Source organism: Seriola dumerili, unplaced genomic scaffold (genome assembly GCF_002260705.1).
Source record: "Seriola dumerili isolate Sdu_G_001 unplaced genomic scaffold, Sdu_1.0 BDQW01000565.1, whole genome shotgun sequence".
Classification (NCBI taxonomy): domain Eukaryota; kingdom Metazoa; phylum Chordata; class Actinopteri; order Carangiformes; family Carangidae; genus Seriola; species Seriola dumerili.
This window is the reverse complement of record NW_019174820.1, coordinates 1,544,166-1,563,078: the sequence shown is the minus strand read 5'-3', so window position 1 is coordinate 1,563,078 and position 18,913 is coordinate 1,544,166. Positions and strand designations below refer to the sequence as shown.

The 18,913-nt window shown below is 43.2% G+C and overlaps 2 protein-coding genes across 2 annotated transcripts; both read right to left on the bottom strand.

The window, feature by feature from the left end:
* Positions 1 to 2,434: 2,434 nt before the first annotated feature.
* LOC111236075 (protein NLRC3-like) lies at positions 2,435 to 7,657 on the bottom strand. The gene is made up of 5 exons (XM_022764684.1): positions 7,597 to 7,657; positions 5,614 to 5,763; positions 4,581 to 4,813; positions 4,043 to 4,353; positions 2,435 to 3,979 (listed from the first exon to the last, which is right to left on the bottom strand). Exons 1-5 carry the CDS (start codon positions 7,644 to 7,646, stop codon positions 2,450 to 2,452), a joined length of 2,274 nt encoding a protein of 757 aa, XP_022620405.1. The 5' UTR covers positions 7,647 to 7,657; the 3' UTR covers positions 2,435 to 2,449.
* A 4,658-nt stretch (positions 7,658 to 12,315) lies between these two features.
* Positions 12,316 to 18,730, bottom strand: LOC111236081 (dehydrogenase/reductase SDR family member 13-like). Its single transcript, XM_022764688.1, has 6 exons — positions 18,495 to 18,730; positions 17,161 to 17,279; positions 15,213 to 15,336; positions 14,573 to 14,745; positions 13,594 to 13,747; positions 12,316 to 12,733 (listed from the first exon to the last, which is right to left on the bottom strand). The coding sequence occupies exons 1-6, from the start codon at positions 18,619 to 18,621 to the stop codon at positions 12,474 to 12,476; spliced, it is 957 nt and encodes a 318-aa protein (XP_022620409.1). The 5' UTR covers positions 18,622 to 18,730; the 3' UTR covers positions 12,316 to 12,473.
* Positions 18,731 to 18,913: the final 183 nt, after the last annotated feature.

Genomic DNA, 18,913 nt, shown 5'->3' with positions numbered 1-18,913 from the left:
TTCAGAGACAAAGTTGCTGCTTGGAAGCGTTCAGTGTTTCATCATCTGTTCAGAGCTGAAGAAGGTTTAGAAAGTAGAAGTTTAGAAAATGAAAGTCAAACACCTGAACCAACAGGAAGCAGGTTCAAACAGTCAAATACAAAGAGTGAAAACAGCTTTCATTGATACGACTGAAATGGATCAAAGTTTAAAGATCCAAATGTCAAATGTCTTGATTGGCCCTGGTCTCAGGAAATCCAAAACTAAACACATTAGAGTTACATGGGTACGGTGAACTAGATGGGGGCGGGTTAAGGACTCTCCGATCACCAACATGTAAAGTTGCAAAACTAAAACCAGATGTCGGCGTTGAAGTATTTCCAAGGCGCAGGTCGCGTGCAGACCCGGAGAAGCCCCCCCACATGATGATGACGGCATTGCAGGTGACCCGCCGCCAAGCCTCGACAATTTGTTTGCAGAAATTGCTAAAATGAGCACCACATTGCTGGGAGTGGCGACAGATGTCACAACTATTAAGCAGACTACAACGGAGCTGAAAACCACAGTGACGGCGATGCAGGAGGAATTGGCGGAAGCTGAAACAAGCATTATGGGCCTCGAGGAGGCCTCAGAGAGGCAAGCTAACGGATGCTACGTGGGACCTCATTCAAGCTCTGGAAAATCACATTAAAAGCTCCAGTCAGTGAACTGACCTCAGAGTCTCCAGTCTACAGTTTGGACTCTCCAGTCCAGCAGACAGAAGCTTCACTCCTGAATCCTGCAGGTCGTTGTAGTTCAGGTCCAGTTCTCTCAGATGGGAGGGGTTGGACTTCAGAGCTGAGGCCACGACTTCACAGTGAGTCTCTGAGAGTCGACAACCACTAAGTCTGTGATGAGAGAAAATATAAGATCTGTTAGAATAAATTCAGATTGAATTTGTAATACAAATACAGTGGATGCATATGATGACATAACATGATGATGTGATGAACATCTGCTCTTCACATCTGGGGTTCAGCTCATCTTCTCTCACTGTGTTTGACATGAAACAATAATCCTCATCACTCTCTCAGACCTGCAGAGTTTTAATGTGAATCTTTGTTTTGCAGATGAAGGAGGGAAAATGACGTCACATTTATTCTTCATCATGTGATTTGATCCAGAGTCAGAATGAAGACATGTTGTTCAGAAGAACATTTTTATTGTCCACTGTTTTTAAACTGACTCCAGAACATTTCTTCTGAGTTCAGCTCAGTGAACAATTCAATCTAATCTGTGTTTGCTGCATGGTTTTCACAGACTGTCATCAGGAAACATGACGTTGACCTTTGGTGTGTATAAGAAGACTGAATCCTCCATTCTGCTCTGATATACTCAGACCTGTGTTCCTGTCTGAAGCTGAACATTTCCTGATACGACTCCTCTACAGCAACAAGAGAGAAAACACCTGTGACTTTCTGTCTCATTGAACACAATATATGGAAAGACTTTAAAGCTCCACCATGACACTGAAAAGACTGTTCAATAATCAATAAATCACACTCTTGATCAGTTCAATACACTCAGGTTTAAATCTCCACTCTTGGTCTGGTGTGACCAGTAGTTTATGGAGGCTCATGTTAATGTGTGTGAACTTTAAATAGATGATGTTGGTAAATGACAGGACTGAGTCACTTCACTGATGATGACTTCTCTCTACCTGTGCAGCTGTTACATTATGTTTGATCATGAACCATTATCCCATCAGTGTTTGTTGTCACCACAGCTGCTGCTGTTCAGAGAAACTCACACACTCACTGTGGAGAATTAAACAGTGGAAAGTAGCAGCTTTAATTAGAGCAGACTGTTTTTGTGTCATGTGATTTAAAGGGAGGGAGGCTCCCCCGAACATCCTCCATGCTCATCATGACTTCAGTCATCTCTGGAAAATGATTCAGGTCTTAGACAAACTTCACTAAACACCTGCTAGAACCTGCTCATCACAACTTTACTGTGTCTGTGCTTCACTTCTTTCTAACTCTTCAGACTCCGCCCACACTGACTCAGGTGAGCTCACCTGAGGACATTTATCAGACTGCACACAGCTCCCTCTGGAGACACTAAAGGTTCATGTGCAGTCGTACTAACCAACACCTGGAAACACCTGGAAACACACTGAGGTGTAAGATCAGTGGAGTCCTGCTTTAATTTGTTTCATCAGGTTTGAATAAAACCAAAAGTCAAAACAACACAGAACAAATAAATGAAGCATCTAATAATTAATACAAATAAACAAAATAACTGTTTTAATTCATTTAACAGCAACAATCACAACCAACTGAAGAATCTACATGTTGGAGCTCACAGCTTTTACAACACCTCCAGAAAAAAACACAACTTCATGAGAAGAAATGAAAACTGTGTTTATCTGAACTTGATTCAACCACTAATCTAATCCACTGATCAATAATTATAATGATCATGTCTGGACTCACCCAGCCTTTCTGCAGTTCCTCACAGCTGGGATCAGTCTCCGTCGTCCCTCCAATGATGTGTTGTACTTCTTCAGGTCCAACTCCTCCAGAACCTCCTCTGACATCTGCAGCATGTAGGCCAGAGCTGAGCAGTGGATCTCAGAGAGTCTCTTCTCTGATCTGTTCTCTGACTTCAGGAACTCTTGGATCTCCTGATGAACTGAGTGATCCTTCATCTCCATCAGACAGTGGAAGATGTTGATGCTTCTGTCAGGAGAGATATCATCTCTGTTCATCTTCTTCAGGTTGTTGATGGCTCTCTGGATGGTTTCTGGACTGTTCTCTGTCTGACCCAGCAGACCTCCTAAGAGTCTCTGGTTGGACTCCAGAGAGAGGCCATGAAGGAAGCGGACAAACAGGTCCAGGTGACCATTTTTACTTTTGAGGGATTTCTCCATGGCTGCCCTCAGGAAGACATCCAGGGTTAAATCAACATGTTGTTTCCCCAGGAAGTTCTCCAGGACCTCTGTCTTCCTGTTGGTGTAACAGTGGAACATGTAGACTGCAGCCAGAAACTCCTGAACGCTCAGATGAACAAAGCAGTAGACTGTTTTCTGGAAGATCACACTCTCTCTTCTGAAGATCTCAGTACAAAGTCCTGAGTACACCGAGGCCTCTGTGACATCGAGACCACACTGCTCCAGGTCTTCTTGGTAGAACATGATGTTTCCTTTCTCCAGATGTTCAAACGCCAGCCTCCCCAGCTTCAGAAGAACTTCCCCGTCAGCCTCCGTCAGCTCCTGTGGACTCGTCTCACGTCCCTCATGGTACTTGTTCTTCTTCCTCTGTGTCTGAACCAGCAGGAAGTGTGAGAACAGGTCAGTCAGGGTCTGGGGCAGCTCTCCTCTCTGGTCTGTGGTCAACATGTGCTCCAGAACTGTAGCAGTGATCCAGCAGAAGACTGGGACTTGACACATGATGTGGAGGCTCCTGGACGTCTTGATGTGTGAGATGATTCTGCTGGACAGCTCTTCATCACTGGATCTCCTCCTGAAGTACTCCTCCTTCTGGGCGTCAGTGAAGCCTCGTACTTCTGTTACCCTGTCCACACATGTAGGAGGGATCTGATTGGCCGCCGCAGGTCTGGAAGTTATCCAGACGAGAGCCGAGGGAAGCAGATTCCCCCTGATGAGGTTTGTCAGCAGCACGTTGACTGATGACTCCTGTGTGACATCAGACACAACCTCCCTGTTGTTGAAATCCAGTGACAGTCTGCTTTCATCCAGGCCGTCAAAGATGAACAGAACTTTACAGACAGCGAGCTGCTCTGCTGTGACCTTCTGTAATGTTGGATGGAAAACATGGAGCAGCCTGAGAAGACTGTACTGCTGATCTCTGATCAGGTTCAGCTCCCTGAACGAAAGCAGAACCAGCAGACTGACATCTTGGTTCTCCGAGCCCTCTGCCCAGTCCAGAGAGAACTTCTGCACTGAGAAGGTTTTTCCAACGCCAGCGATGCCATTGGTCAGAACCACTCTGATGGGTCTCTGTTGGTCAGGTGAGACTTTAGAGACGTCTTCTCTCTGTTGGTCAGGTGAGACTTTAGAGACGTCTTCTCTCTGTTGGTCAGGTAAGACTTTAGAGACGTCTTCTCTCTGTTGGTCAGGTAAGACTTTAAAGATGTCGTGGCACCTGATTGGAGCGTCATGGAGGGTCTCCATCTTGGAAGTTGTCTCCAGCTGCCTCACCTCATGTTGGGTATTAACCTCTTCACTCTGTCCCTCTGTGATGTGGAGCTCAGTGTAGATCCTGTTGAGGAGGGTTCCACTTCCTGTTCCATCAGTTCCTTCAGTCACATGTTCACATCTGCTCCTCAGACTGATCTTATGTTGATCTAAAACCTCCTGCAGACCACTATCTGCTGAAAGAGAAGAGACAACGTCAGACTGAAGAAAGAGAATCTGAGAATCTGATGATTATTTTCATCAGCTGCAGAAAAACTAAAGACAACAAAGAAAAGATTTTAATGTTGTGGTATTTATAATCATCTTAAATGTCGATGCTGTGTGATGTAACAAATGACTCTGTATAAAACAACAGGTCCTGGTTTCAGAATGATGACATCATCATACAGATGTTCAGTCTCACTTTGTTCAGTGCTGGTCTGACTGGCTGTCTGCAGTCCAGGTCTTGTTCTGGGTCTTTGTCCACACTGGGGACAGGAGGAGTCTCCTGAAGAACCAGACTGGTCCCAGTATGAGGTGAAGCACTTTCTGCAGAACCAGTGTCCACAGCTGGTAGAGACTGGATCCTTCAGGACGTCCTGACACAGAGCACAGCTGGACAGCTGCTCCTCCACAGAGACACCTCTCCTCTTCTCTCTGTGAAGACATTTCTTTATCACTAACATGTCACAGTCACAGGTCGACATCTGTGTTCTGATTGGTTTGCAACCTCAAGAGGGCGGGGCTTCAGTAACATGAGCCGGCCTGAGGGCAGAGACCAGAGGAGGAGAGAGAGAGAAAGTAGAGGAGGACGAGTGGAGAGCTGAATGAAGACCTGGTCCTTTTCAAAATAAAAGTGTCTCTGTATCTGCTGCTTGAATCTTTACTGTGACTTCAGCTTCAAGGCTCAGACGTGTAAATCATTAAAGTGTCACCTCCAACATGGAGACACTGTGTTTCTTCTCTGTCCTTCTGTTCACTGACAGGTCTACAGACTGGTGGAGCACACACAGCTGTTGATATGAAATCAGCTGATTGTGGGCGTGTCTGAATCCATCTATGGGAACTGTGGAGGTGGCGATCAGGCTGGTGTTGGTGCACCAACTCTCACACTGACTGAGGTTGATGAAACAGTAACATGAGGACGAATTGTTGGGTCTCTGTAAATAATATTATAAAGAGAAGGTCTAGACCTGCTCTATTTGGAAAGTGCCTTGAGATAACTTCAGTTGTGAATTGGTGCTATAAGAAGAAAAGAAAGAAAGAAAAGAGAAAGAAACACTCTGCTTTATAAATCTGATGAAAAGAGTGTGTGTGCATGTTTCTGTCTCTGAGGTTTGGTTGTGAACCTACACAGAGTTTTATGGATGTGGCTCCTGGTTTCTCCCTGTTTCCTTCACATGTGTCTAATAACTGAATCATCTTCAGCTCAGTTTACAGTAGAAACAGTCTCTTACTGTGAGTCTGAGGGTCCAGGTTCATCACTGAAGACTGGAGGTTCATCTTTGGACCAGTAACTCTTCATAGACGGACAGATGGATCCTGGAGACTCTGCTCTGTCCTCCTCTTCCTCCACACAAACACTCATCTTCAGGACTTCAGTCAGTCTGAGAGGGAAACCAGTAACACTGACTGTGAGATAAGACAGAGACATACACACACACTCTAACAGAGTGTACAGTATAATAGACCTGGTCAGTTTTCATGTGTATTATTCAGCTCATTACAGCGTCGAGTCAAACTGTTGATTGTGACACAGTAAACAGGGCTGACAACATACCAACCTCCACTCGGGCCCAAGCAGAAGAACATAAACATCTAAAGGGAGCTCTGAAAACTTGTGGCTATCCGAGTTGGACTTTTGGCAAAACAACAACACGCTCCAGAAAGAATACCAACATGGAGGATGCTGAGAAAATGCAAGATAAACGCAGAAATATAGTCATTCCATACGTGTCTGGGGTCTCAGAGAAACTCCGGAGGATTTTTAACAAACATCAAATCCCTGTATGTTTCAAACCCAGTAACACACTCAGGCAGAAACTGGTACACCCCAAAGACAAAACACCACACAATCAGAAAAGCAACCTGATATATGCGGTCAAATGCAGTGAGGATTGCAATGACCTATATATTGGGGAAACTAAACAACCTTTAAACAAACGTATGGCCCAACACAGGAGGGCAAACTCTTCAGGCCCTGTCTCAGCTGTCTACTCCCACCTAAAGGAAAAGGCACACTCCTTTGAAGACAGCAATGTCAAAATCTTGGACAGGGAGGACAGATGGTTTGAAAGGGGAGTCAAGGAAGCCATCTATGTAAAAGTGGAGAGGCCATCGCTAAACAGGGGAGGGGGTCTGCGACACCATCTATCCCCCATCTACAATGTCGCCCTTTCATCGGTACCCAGGCGAGTCAACAACATAACCTCAGACGACTCTCAACGATCGTCATCCACCAGGGGCTCACCTGACCCTAACGACTGTCGTTCACACGGGATAACAACAGGATCACCTGACCCTAACGACGGTCGTCCACATGAGATCACAACAATGGTCAGGTGAAACCAGTACTTTCACAGGTACTTTGGTGGACCCACCCACAAGAGGTTAAATACCTGGGTCCTACTCCACTTTCTTGGTCAGACTAGTGCGGACTAGAGAGACCAATACATGATGAACTGATGAAGCCGCTTGGATAAGAGGCGAAACGTCTTCCACAGACAAATACAAGTCCAGTTGCCTTCGATTCAATTTGAGAGAGAGAATTAAACAGGAAGTACCACACCTCATGTTGTTCCCTCCTCTCCTCTCAGTGTCTTTGTGTGGACAGAAGTTCACTGTGACTCTTCTTCCCTCCACAGGGACAAACTGACTCTGAGACTTTGACAGTGAAATAATAATAATGTTTAAACACTCACCTGCCTCAGTCTTCAGTTTCCCTCCTTCTGCTCCGACAGTTAAAATGGCGTCTGAACTCTGAACACTTTCACTTTCATCTGCTCCTCCTCTCTGCAGTTACAGGAAATCACGTGTGTGTGTGTTGTTCAAGATACAACTTGTTTAAATTAGTTTTCGTTTCAACATCTGTTTGTTAAAATTACAACTAATGTGCTTTTTATTTGATTTAATGTCTTTTACAGACCATATATATAATAAAGAATATAAATAAAGTTTGTGATCATTGTTGTAGGAAAAGGAAACCAAGCTAAATGCGGATCTACTGTTCGTCACCTCCTGTTGTTGTTATAGATCATAACTCAATTCATCCTGCTGGACTGTGCCTCCTCCATCAAAACCCAACTGACCAACATCACATATAAAAACCATCAGCCTCCCTCCACCTGACCTCTCAACATGAACCACAGACATGCCTTGAACTCATAAACAACACTGATCACCTCCCTGACCCACACTCCACTTGATGTCAGCTGATTTACCTGATCTCCAGGTAGAGAGAGAGGGAGCAGGACTGAGAGGGAGGAAACATTCAGAGTGTCCAGACGCTCAGTTCAGATTCAGGACCAGCATTTCTCCAAAATGATCCATTTATTTTTCTGCTGTGCTGTGGAGGGAAGAGGAGTCAGAACGAATCCACTTTAATTCATCTGCAGGTACAAAGTCCTGATTGGATGACAGAACAGGATATCTCCACAGTCAAGCACAGACATGAAGATCCACTAGACAAGTCTCCAGTGTCCTCAAGAGAAAAACACACACCTGTGGAGCATTGTGTTTGTCATCTATTTTATCTCATTTTTATTTCACTCTATTTTACTACCATCACATGTTCATCATTTTTATTTTCTCACTCATTGTTCTCAAGACAGAACACAAACCACACAGAGCAACAGGAAACAGAAATAACAAACCATTTCAGCACAGTCTGTATAACGATGCCACCAAGACAGAGACACAATGAACAGTAGATAATAGATATTGTAACAATCATTAAGTTGGTCTTGATAAAATGTTAAAACATGCAGTTGCAAGTTCAGGCTTAGTAACATGGTCACACACATTTGACACACAAGCCATACAACACAAAGGTTAAGGACATGAATAGGCCTGAACAATTAATGGAAATATTATAGAATTTGCAATATGGCCAAGTTCAATATCCAAATTGCAAATGTGTCATAACAACAGACCATAAATAAAGCGTTGTGATGCTACAGAGACACCCCGACCTACAAATCAGTCTCCAGATGTAAAGGCTTGTTAGGTACAGACCCAATAAAAATCACATCATTATTTTTTATATTTTTTGCAGTAAAAATGAAACAATGACCACTCTAACTGAAATCATGACTCATATCACAATATCTGTCAAAATAATCCCAATATGATCTATTGCATATCATTCAGCCCAAGACATGACTGTAGAAAAACATACAAGTTGTTAATAAAATACCATAACATAAAATAGCCTGCCAATGTCTATGGACTTTTAAGCTTTTAAGGACTTAACAGGATAGAAACAGACAGACTGACCTTATATGTGAGTAGTCTGAAAAATAAATGTATTCTTTGGTTTTGAAACAACAGACAAAACAGTATATGGACAGGACACAAACCCTGGGAGCCCCCCAATGCCCTGCCAATGCTTTACTGCCAGAGAAAAACACTGCCTGGACATTATGTTGTTGTTATTAAGCCATTCATTTAAATCAATGAATTATATCTTATGAGAAAAGTCCCTCAGCTAATGGTTGAAACAGTCAGAAAAATTAACTTATGGTTGAAATAGTTAGCTAAGAGTAAGTTATGGTTGAAATAGGTAAAGAACTGGTAACCTACCCGCCTCACGGTCTCTGCTCCGTATTGGTGTGGAGTTGAAATGGAGATGAGGGTGGTGCAGTTGAACAGGTGTCTGTCTCCGGGCTGTGGCTCCGTGTCTCTGTTTCATGTTGATATTCTGCTGAACTGTCAGCAACTGCTGCTGACACTGTCCTCCTGGCTTCCACATTAGCATCATCCTCTCCAGGCTCTTTGATCATGCTAGCAAGCTGACTTTCAGAAATAGTCCAGATAGATGTTTTTCCTGAATTTCTTCTTTCTCTGATATCTTTTCATTTTTCATCTTTCTCTTCCACACTCTTCTGCTCCAACATGTGTTTTCCATGAGGTATTAAGAAACGTCCTTCTCATCCAACCAAAAGCTGCATGACGTCACCCATAGGTTTCTGAGGAGCACTTTTGAAGCTGAGTAGCGGCTCCGCCGTCGCCATTTTAGCAGTGCATAACTCCCGCCTAATCCAGAAATGGGCAAAGATGTGGGGCGAGTGTGGAACCGAGACTTCGGTTCATGGCGGTTTAATTATGAAACTGTCACATCTTAATTAAGAAGTTCCCCTTGTTCAGAGCTGGTTCAGTGCTCTACCCAGCTACAGTTACCCCTCGCGGGAGCGCGCACACCAAAAGCGGGAAACTACGGTACACCGTGATGATGTCAGGGTCCTGTTGAAAAACGTTTCATCGTTATTGGGTTCAAGGTTAACAGACTATTTTCGCTAACTGTTTATTGAGGCTGAGGTGTCTACATCTTCTCCTCCTCCTCCACCACCACCCTTAGCTCTTCAACCATCTCAGTTCATTTTAAATAAGCTGTTGGCCATTAGCCTTGTAGTGACAGAGTCTCTAACATCCATTTACAACCGGAGGCTGACATCAGAGAAACAGTCTGATTAATTTCTGGCTGACTTTAGGCGTAACAATTTGCTCTTTTATACCAACGGTTTGCAGTTTATCAGCTTTATAACGGCAGTGTAGCTGTTTTATTTATTTATTTATTTATTTTTATCTAGCTACATGAACATGCTAACGTTTACTTCAGCTAGCTTAAGTTTTATTTGAGTCTGCCTTGCTCCTCACCTTTTACACGTCCAAATTCGGTTGTAACATCCGGAGCCTCTTCACATTTCTTTGGTCATAAATTTCTCCTTTGCTTCTCTGCTCCTTTCATTTTCTCTTTCTCCTGAGGCTTTTCTTTTTTAAGTCGTTCTTGTTGGTGACTCAGCATTTTGACTTGTTAGCTGGTCAGTTCGCGGTTCACAGTGTTCTGCGCATCTGATTGGCCAAGTGTGTCCGACCGCACCATTTTCACAATAACAGCGGGGGGGTTGAGGTATGACGTGACAAGTTGAAATTATTTTTCTACGCATATGTAAATACATATAAACTGTATTGTCCGTGATGTAAATCAGTAAGTACATAGTCGTACTTGACCCCATTTTATTGTTTACCACAGATAGGCATGGGCGGGGGTCATCCCTGCCCTTTGACCCCCACCCCCACCGCGACGGGGCTGCTGTAGCTGAGGGAGATGAGATCAAGATGAGATGAGATGCATCCCATAATATTTCAGTTTAGGTTATAATTAATTGTATGAAATCCACACTGTCGAGACATCGTCAAACGCCAAACTCATAGCTCTCCAGAAATGAAGTCAGTATGAATGCTTCATTTGGCAAATGACACAAACATTATTTTGTTCTTCAAACTCAAATTCACAACCATTTCAGAATTTATAATCCTGAGTTCAGTGTTTTTCAGAAATAACAATCTGAAAAGTTTTCAAACTGATAAATTATCCCTTCTGTATATATATATATATATATATATATATATATATATACACACACACACACACATATATACATATACTGTTTATATATATATGCTTTTGTTATGAGTGTAGCTGCAGGTTCTGAGGAACCAGGTGTAAACCTACCACTATAGTGACATTTTCAATAATATAAAGGCAGGAAACTTGACCACGACAGTGATATAACATAATCTTTCATTTTAACATTATAACATTATACAGGGTTGCTAACAAATTCTAATCTCCCAAAGCAATCTCTCAAATCTCACGTCAAATAAGGAGACCTCCTTCACTCCACTCCTACATGAAGTAAAATTATATATATTAAATAGTTTAATTAAGTGTGTAATTTCTATGCATACAGTCTGAACATCAGGCTTCTTTTCAAGACTCCAGAGCACACAGTTTGCATGTATTACAACAGTCCTTGATTTCAGGTAAAGTTATGACTATTAATTCCAGTATAATGTTACAACTACAGCAGCTGGTGGTGCTATGAGAACAGCTGCTACTAGAACCTACTGTATGTGTAAAATAAACAGGTGCCTTGGAATTATTTGTTTCCTTCATCCAGAGTTTGTACTTTGCTGAAGTTGTTAGACTTCGAAGATGCCTTGTGAGTATACAGCTGTATGTCATCAGCACATCTGCAGAGGACCAAGGTAGCTTCCCTGAGCAACAGCTAAAAGTAACTCATATTCCCCGGACTCCAAGACTCTACCAACCATCTGGATAAATAAATAAATACATACATAAAAATCATTTTTTTCAACCCTTTTCCCACATCATGACTATGGCTGTGTCTGAAATAACCGCCTTGTTCCAACATTCACTACTCCCTTTATATAACAGACGTTCAATACTTCATTTATAGTGAGCAACAGTGAGCTGTAGAGTCAGATGACTGTAATATTCAGCAGCAAAGTGGTGAAAATGCCAAAAACACAACTGTTTTCATTCCATTGTGGAGTTTTTGAGGTCACTGTGTAGAGGATGAATGACATGACGAACTCTAAATGTCGTTCACTATGTAATGAATAGGGAGTAAACTCAGACACAGCCTCCCTATCAAAACAAAGATGGCAGCTGTACATTTACCTGGATAGGAAACAGAGTCAAACCTTGGTGTTTGGGTTAAGGCACAAACAGATGTGTTGAAGTGTCTTGAGCTGTCAGTAGAAATGCTGCTGCCCCGTCCTCAGGAGGTTTGATTTCCAAGATGAAGTTACCAAGTTCAAGGAGTCTGAACTCTGTGTATTTTATGTCCTTGTGACAAGGAGCAGTGAAGCCGTCCTGAAAGCTCAGAGAGGAACTACATCTCTTGAACACGCTGCTGCTGTTACCCATCGCCATGTTACTGTCCAGAAAATAATGAAGTTTGAAGCCTTGATGATTTACACGTCAGCCACAAGGTGGCGGCAGCACAGCATGTTCCCACACTCTGGGAAAGAGCCCAAACACTCCCTCATGTTTCCTTCTGTGTCACCAACAACACCAGTCTACAGTGTTACTTTAAAATAACATGAGAAGAAAGATGCTACACAGAGCAGAGCATTGTTATTGATATATTCACACTGGTACAGACACAAACTGATCACACTTTAACACCAGAAGAAACAGTTTTTAACGGAGGGAGGGTTCATAGATCCTGGATTTAATAATCCATTTAGGATAAGGAGAAATCCTAAAGTCCTCCATGTTCAGTCCACCTTAAGAGAGTCCACAGAGCCTCTCGCTGACCTCCCACAGTTTCCGGGCCACGGCATCGTCTCTGGCCTTGGCACACACTTCCTGTTCAGTGCAGCAGGCGAAGTAACGTCCGCTCAGAGGTTCGATTCCCTCCTGCAGGGCACAGTGCAGCGTGGTCTGAGCTCCGGCCTTCGGGTCCAGGAACAGCAGCTGGGCCACGGGCTCGATGAAAATCTTCTGCCACAGGCTGACGTGTCTGGACAGCTCTGTACGAACGACACCTGCAGGAAGAGAGAGGTTTGAGAAACACACGGTTCAAAACAGTGATGGATGCAAAATAAACAGGAAGCTGCAGAACACTGACAGTTGTTTATTTGTAGTTTATTAACCGTGATGTTTAGACAACATTACAATATAAAGAACAACTTCACGCTAAGTGTTGGCACATCTCCTCTCCAATAGACCTTGTGTTATTCTCACCTGTCTATCAGTTAAATCCCTAATATTGGTAATTATCAAAAACAACACGGCAGTCATGTTTTCTACTACATACAATGTTTATTCTTTGTAGATTTAAAAAAAAAAAGTTGTACAAGAAAATATAAATAAGCATAAATTGCTACCTGGTTTTATTCCTACCTTTTAGATAGAACCTACTCAGTCACCGTAACCTTGAATCACATGTGACCACATGTACATGTGTTTTTGCACATGTGAAATTAACCTATGAAAACATGTGAAATGTGTGGAACACGTGCTGATGACTGTAACTCCCTCCTGTCTGTCATAAACCCGCCTGTGCTGTTTGTGCATGTTGATTTTACAGTTGTATTATTCCTCCGCCCGGCGACAGTCAGAGCAGCAGCCATATTGTTTTCGGGTTGTCTGTCCATCTCATTCTCATGGACACGATATCTCAGAAACACCTTGGTGGAACCTCTTCAAATTTGGCTCAAACATTCACTTGGATTCAAAGATGAACTGATTATATTTTGGTGGCTAAAGGTCAAAGGTCAAGGTCACAGTGATCTCACAAAACACACAAATGGTTTATATTTGATATGACTCTGGATAAACAGGGATGTAACCTGAAACTACATATATGTTTGTCATGCAAAGGTGTGGAAATGACCTGGATTACCTGGGTGGAGGCTGTAGCAGGTGACGCTGGTTCCTTTCAGCCTCTTGGCGAGCTCGTGGGTGAAGAGGACGTTGCATAGTTTACTGTTGCAGTACGCCTGGAAGAACTGCCAACTGTACCTGCCGGTGCCCAGGTGTCTGTTTGCCGCCAGAGCCTGAACACACACACACACACACACACACACACACACACACACACACACACACACACACACACACACACAATTAACACAGGATCACCTGAGTGACAGGGATCATCACTAAGTGACAGGTGGTGCGACAGGCATGTGATGACGTCACATGTCCAGGTGTTGACTTGGACTGTGAGGCCTGGAGCTGCAGGTGAGCCCAGAGGCGTGAAGGAATTCCTTTATGTGACCGATTTCACATGACGTCATGTCATAGCCGAATGCACATGAGCCCTGAAACAGAAGAACCGGTTCTAACGCTGAGAAACACAATGTTCCTACATCTGTTGAGTATTCGAGGACATCTGAGGAACGGCAGGAGGAAGAGACGCCTTCGTCTTCTCCACTCAGAGAAAGACACTGATGATCAAACCTTTTTATAAACCTATTGGACCAATTGGAGGGTAACCTATCAAAGTAAAAGTACTTCCTATGGTGACAATATCACAGTAAAGGCCTGTCACTGAACCCTGGTACATGGCACACTGTTCCCTCCATCTATTAGTAACTAAACAAACAAAGCTCAGAAACTAAACCATCAAAATGCTTTAAGGTGGAGTACACATCCAACATGATGTCAGGTTTATAGGTAAAAGAAGATGAAAGGTCCAAAAACTGTAACTGAACTTTGTCTTTTTTGGAGCATGTTTTCATTTCTCTTGATGTTGAAAGGTACGAGCGTCTTCTGGATGAGAGCAGGTCAGAGAGAAGCACAGGACACGGATGATGCACTGTCTGCACTAATGTGTATGTTGTGTGTACGTATGTCATGTCAGCGTTTTCAGTGCTCACCTCGAAGTCGATGTGTCCCCAGCGGTGAGCCATGGAGGACAGGGTGACCACCCGTCCTCCCCCCGCCTCCTTCAGCCTCTCCAGCAGGAGGCAGGTCAACAGGAAGTGGCCAAGGTGGTTCACACCGAACTGGATGCCAAAACCGTCCTCGGTCCGCCCGTCGGCCACCAGACCTGCAGGACAGACAAAGATTTAACTTGAAGATTATTCTTCTGTTATAGAGACGGCACCACAAGAATTACACAGAAAAACACTGAACATGTCAAAAATATAAGACGAGTCTCTGTCAATTGTCCCCGTTTGTCCCTGATTTAACTCTGACGTTGGTGTTTTAAGCAAAAGCAAATATTTACTATATTCCTTTTGACATGTACAAATATTACTTTGTGATTTTTGAAGATAAAAGCATTGAACAACAAGTCCCAGCCAGGTTCATCACTTTTTCCTCCTGGTTTCTCCTTGTCCTGGTTGGAGTAAAGACTTGGCTGCCTGTCAGTCTCATAACGTTGTTTCATCATTTGTTAAACTAATGAGATGTTCAGATTTGACTGTGGTACTCAGCAGCTGACAGTGTCTCTGAAGTCGTGTTCAGGTTCAGATCCGCTTCCTGTGATGTGGTGACGTGTGTGTTTGTGTGTACCAGCGTTGTTGATGAGCAGATCCAGCCTGGACTCAGCTTTTAGGAAATTTTCGGTGAAGCAGCGGACGGACTTCAGGCTGGCCAGGTCCAAGTGCATGTAGAGAACATCAGTACTTCCTGTCTCCTGCAAAATAAGACAATGTTGGATTCAGTACAACTATACCACAGACTGTAAAAAAAGACAGAGTCAGATAGATAAAAAAGATTTGATATATACAGTTAAATCACTTAACCTGCAGCTGACTTCAACCCCAACATTTCAACTCCTTTCATTTAATACACAACTCATTTACTCCTTGTAGTGAACTTCAGCTCATCTCATTGCTTAGTGTTGAACTGTATTCAGTGCTTACTTTTAACCTGACACTTCAGCCGCTGTCATTGCTCACATTTAAATGAAGAGACCCAAATCCTCATTGATAACCACTTCAGCTGCTTTCAGCACTTACATTTTCACTGACATTTTCTGTCAGGGCATTGACTCGTTTCTGTGCTTTTAGTTCAGCTCGTTACCGTGCTTACATTTTATCTAACACTTCAACTGCTTTCAAGGTTTCATACTTCGTGCAACAATCTGTTCCTTTCAGTAAAATAAAATAGATTAGACGGTTAAATCACTTTATCTGCAACCGACTTCACCTTCAACACTTCAGCTGCTTTCATTGCTTACATTTAAGTGGAGAGACCCAAACCCTAATTGATTGATTGATTACCATTTCAGTTGGTTTCAGCACTTACATTTTCACTGAAATTTAATTTTCATTGACATCTTCTGTCAGTTCATTGACTCGTTTTTTTTAATCATGGCATTTTATCTAACACTTCAACTGCTTTCAGTATTTCATACTTGGAGCAACAATCAGTTCCTTCCAGTGATTACACTCATAATATTCATTCTATAGTTTCCCCACCTGTCAGTAAACTTAACCTCATTTCAGTACTTAAACTTTACCCAGCACTTCAACTACTTTCACTACAGACACATCAGCTGTCAGCTGTAATTCTTTTACTTACACTTCAACTTCTTTCAGTGCTGACATTTCAGCAAATGTTGTGCACTTCATTGCTTTCATGCTTCCATCCTTCTCTAACCCTCCTCACTCACATCTTTCTCAGCACATTTCACTTTACCTCTCTTTACTAACTCTTCAACTCCCTTCAGCAAATAAAGAAACTCATGGTTGTGACACTTCCTTTCTTTCTACTCTTAATCCTCCTTCGCTCACATTAGTGCAGGAATGCGGTTAAGCTCCCAGCAGTCACCTGCCCCCAGACATTATGGTGTGGCCGCCGGCGACATGTATGTTGTTTTGTTTTCATGTTGTTTCAGAGTGCTGACGATGACGTGCACAAACGTGTGTTTTATGTCACGTTTTTCTCATGATAACAAAAAAATACTGTTGCAATTTCAAGAAAAAACTCATAATGTCAAGACCTGAAGGAAATGTTTCTGAGATCAAGACAGAACTGTGGACATCTCTGGTTTCATAGCCTGGTTCCTGAATCAGCGCTCAAATGTCAGAATGGCTGATGATCTGGTCAATACTTAAAGACTAAAGGTGTGATATACAACCGTCCACTTAAAAACCAGAATCACCTCCTCACAGTTGTATCCCTCCGCCACTCAGACTAGTTCCAGGTTACATCCTGTTTATCCAGAGTCTGATAAAATATCAACCATTTGTGTGAAATTTTGTCATAATTGCTGTGAAGTCTTGAGTAACACCTAAAAAGTGTTTTGTGAGGTCACTGTGACCTTGACCTTTGACCCCCAAAATCTAATTAGTTCATCATTGAGTCCTAGTGAATGTTTGTGCCAAATTTGAAGAAGTTCTGTCAAGGTGTTTCTGAGATATCGTGTCCACGAGAATGGGAGACTGTCAACCTAAAAAACAAAATGGCTGCTGGTCTGACTGTCGCCGGGCTGACACATAAAAACTATAAATACCTGTTGTATATCGGCGATGGCGGCCTCGGCTTTGGCCCGGTTTCGGCAGGCCAGGATCACTCTGGCTCCCTTCCTGGCCAGATGCAGTGCCGTGGCTTTACCGATGCCGGTGTTCCCTCCTGTGGCAAAAACACAAACTGTCAACACACTGTAAAACTCGATCCAGGAAGAAAGTGGAATCAAAGAGGATGGTTTTAATTTTCAGACCTGAAGTTGATGAACACAAACACGAAAAGAGAAAAAAATGACAAAAGGGCTCAACAGCCACTAACATGATTGATTACAGAAAGATCGTTTTTAAAAGATCAAAATCACAATAAACCATCCACTGCAGCATTGGATCAGTTTCTCTTCTCTGCTGCCCGTCACCCTCCATCGTTTCAACATGAGGGGGCTGAAGTCCAGAGACATTAAAATGACATTAGAACATCACAGGAAGAAGGTGGCAGTTTTCTGAGTCAGGTGCTGCAGGTGCTCTCCCCCAGCTGCACCATGGGAACCTCCTCTGTGACGACAGAGCTTCGTCCTGATTGGCTGAAGGCTTCGCTGACACTCATGACACGTTCTGTTTTTCTTTCTAAGAACTTCTGTGGCCAGTTTCACAAAGTTTTCTACTGAAGTCTGACACTTAAGGTTTAATTTCTCCTTAGCTGTGGGAGTTACTTAAGGGTGTTTCACAGAATCTCTTAAAAGGTTTCCTTAGTTAAGGAACAAAGTTAAGGCATTTACAGCAGTGAAAGAGATTTTACAGCGGTAAAATTCTTCGCTTCGTTAAGGGACATCATCATCATTGTCCTGTGCTGCATTCACCGTCTTCATTTATCGCCATAAACTTTGGTCATGTTACAGAGACAGAGTCAGAGGGACCTTCAGTTTTTTCCTTACTTTGGTCTCTAAGGTCTTTGTGCAACGGTTTAACTGACTTCGAGTGTTTCCTTAAGTTTAAGACTAAGATAAGGAGAAAACCTTAAATACTAAGGAAACCTCAACTCAGACAAGAAAATCTTAACTTTGAAACAACTTTTTTTTTCAGCATGACTTCAAAGGAAAATTAACTCAGATTTAAAGGACAATCTTAATTTTTGAGCCTCCTGTGGTTCTCTCTCTCTCCGGAGTGCAGTTGATTTGATCCTCTCTCTGTCAGATCAGTTTTCACTCACTGAGACTCAGTTTTAATTTTCAGTGTGAAATCTGTACAAAACAGTTTAGTTTGTTATTTCTTTATCTGCACATGAAGTAGTCCGTGTCCCACCTGGCTGCAGTCTCTTTCTACTCCAGCCCTGCAGCCACCGGCAGCTCACGTTGACCATCAAGTCACCGGAAGTGAGTCTCACCTGTGATGACGACGGTCTTCCCGGCCACCGCTGCGTTGCCTCTGCACTTGGATCTTTTGAAGAGCGTCTGTGTGAGGACGATGTATCCTCCCAGGAGAACCCCGGCCAGCACCAGCAGGTGAAACATGGTTCGTCACGTCTGTCTGATCCACCTGAGAATCACGGAGTGACGCAGGAGCTCGGGTCTGTCGCTTATGTATCCACCTGGAGGGACTCACCTGTCGGAGCGGTTCTTCCTGCCTGAGCGGGGCCGGTGCGTCACAGCTCGGTCCGGTCCGACCGGTTCACCTGACGCTCACCTGAAACTCTCTGCTGCTGTTTGACCTTTCACCCACTGACTCACCCCCCTGAACCCCAGAGAGACTAAACCTGAAACATAACTTCCTGCCAAAACCTTCAAATTAAAAGCCCAGGTTTTT

Bases quoted from the DNA above. Each gene is read 5' to 3' on its own strand.
- LOC111236075 (XM_022764684.1), bottom strand. From the start codon at position 7,646: ATGTTTCCTCCCTCTCAGTCCTGCTCCCTCTCTCTCTACCTGGAGATC. The intron at 5,764-7,596 runs GTAAATCAGCTG...TTTCCCTCTCAG, and splicing joins TCTCTCTACCTGGAGATCAG to ACTGACTGAAGTCCTGAAGA. The intron at 4,354-4,580 runs GTGAGACTGAAC...CTTCTCTTTCAG, and splicing joins TCAGACCAGCACTGAACAAA to CAGATAGTGGTCTGCAGGAG.
- LOC111236081 (XM_022764688.1), bottom strand. From the start codon at position 18,621: ATGTTTCACCTGCTGGTGCTGGCCGGGGTTCTCCTGGGAGGATACATC. The intron at 17,280-18,494 runs GTGAGACTCACT...TTTTTGCCACAG, and splicing joins GAAGACCGTCGTCATCACAG to GAGGGAACACCGGCATCGGT. The intron at 15,337-17,160 runs GTATTTATAGTT...CTTATTTTGCAG, and splicing joins CCATCGCCGATATACAACAG to GAGACAGGAAGTACTGATGT.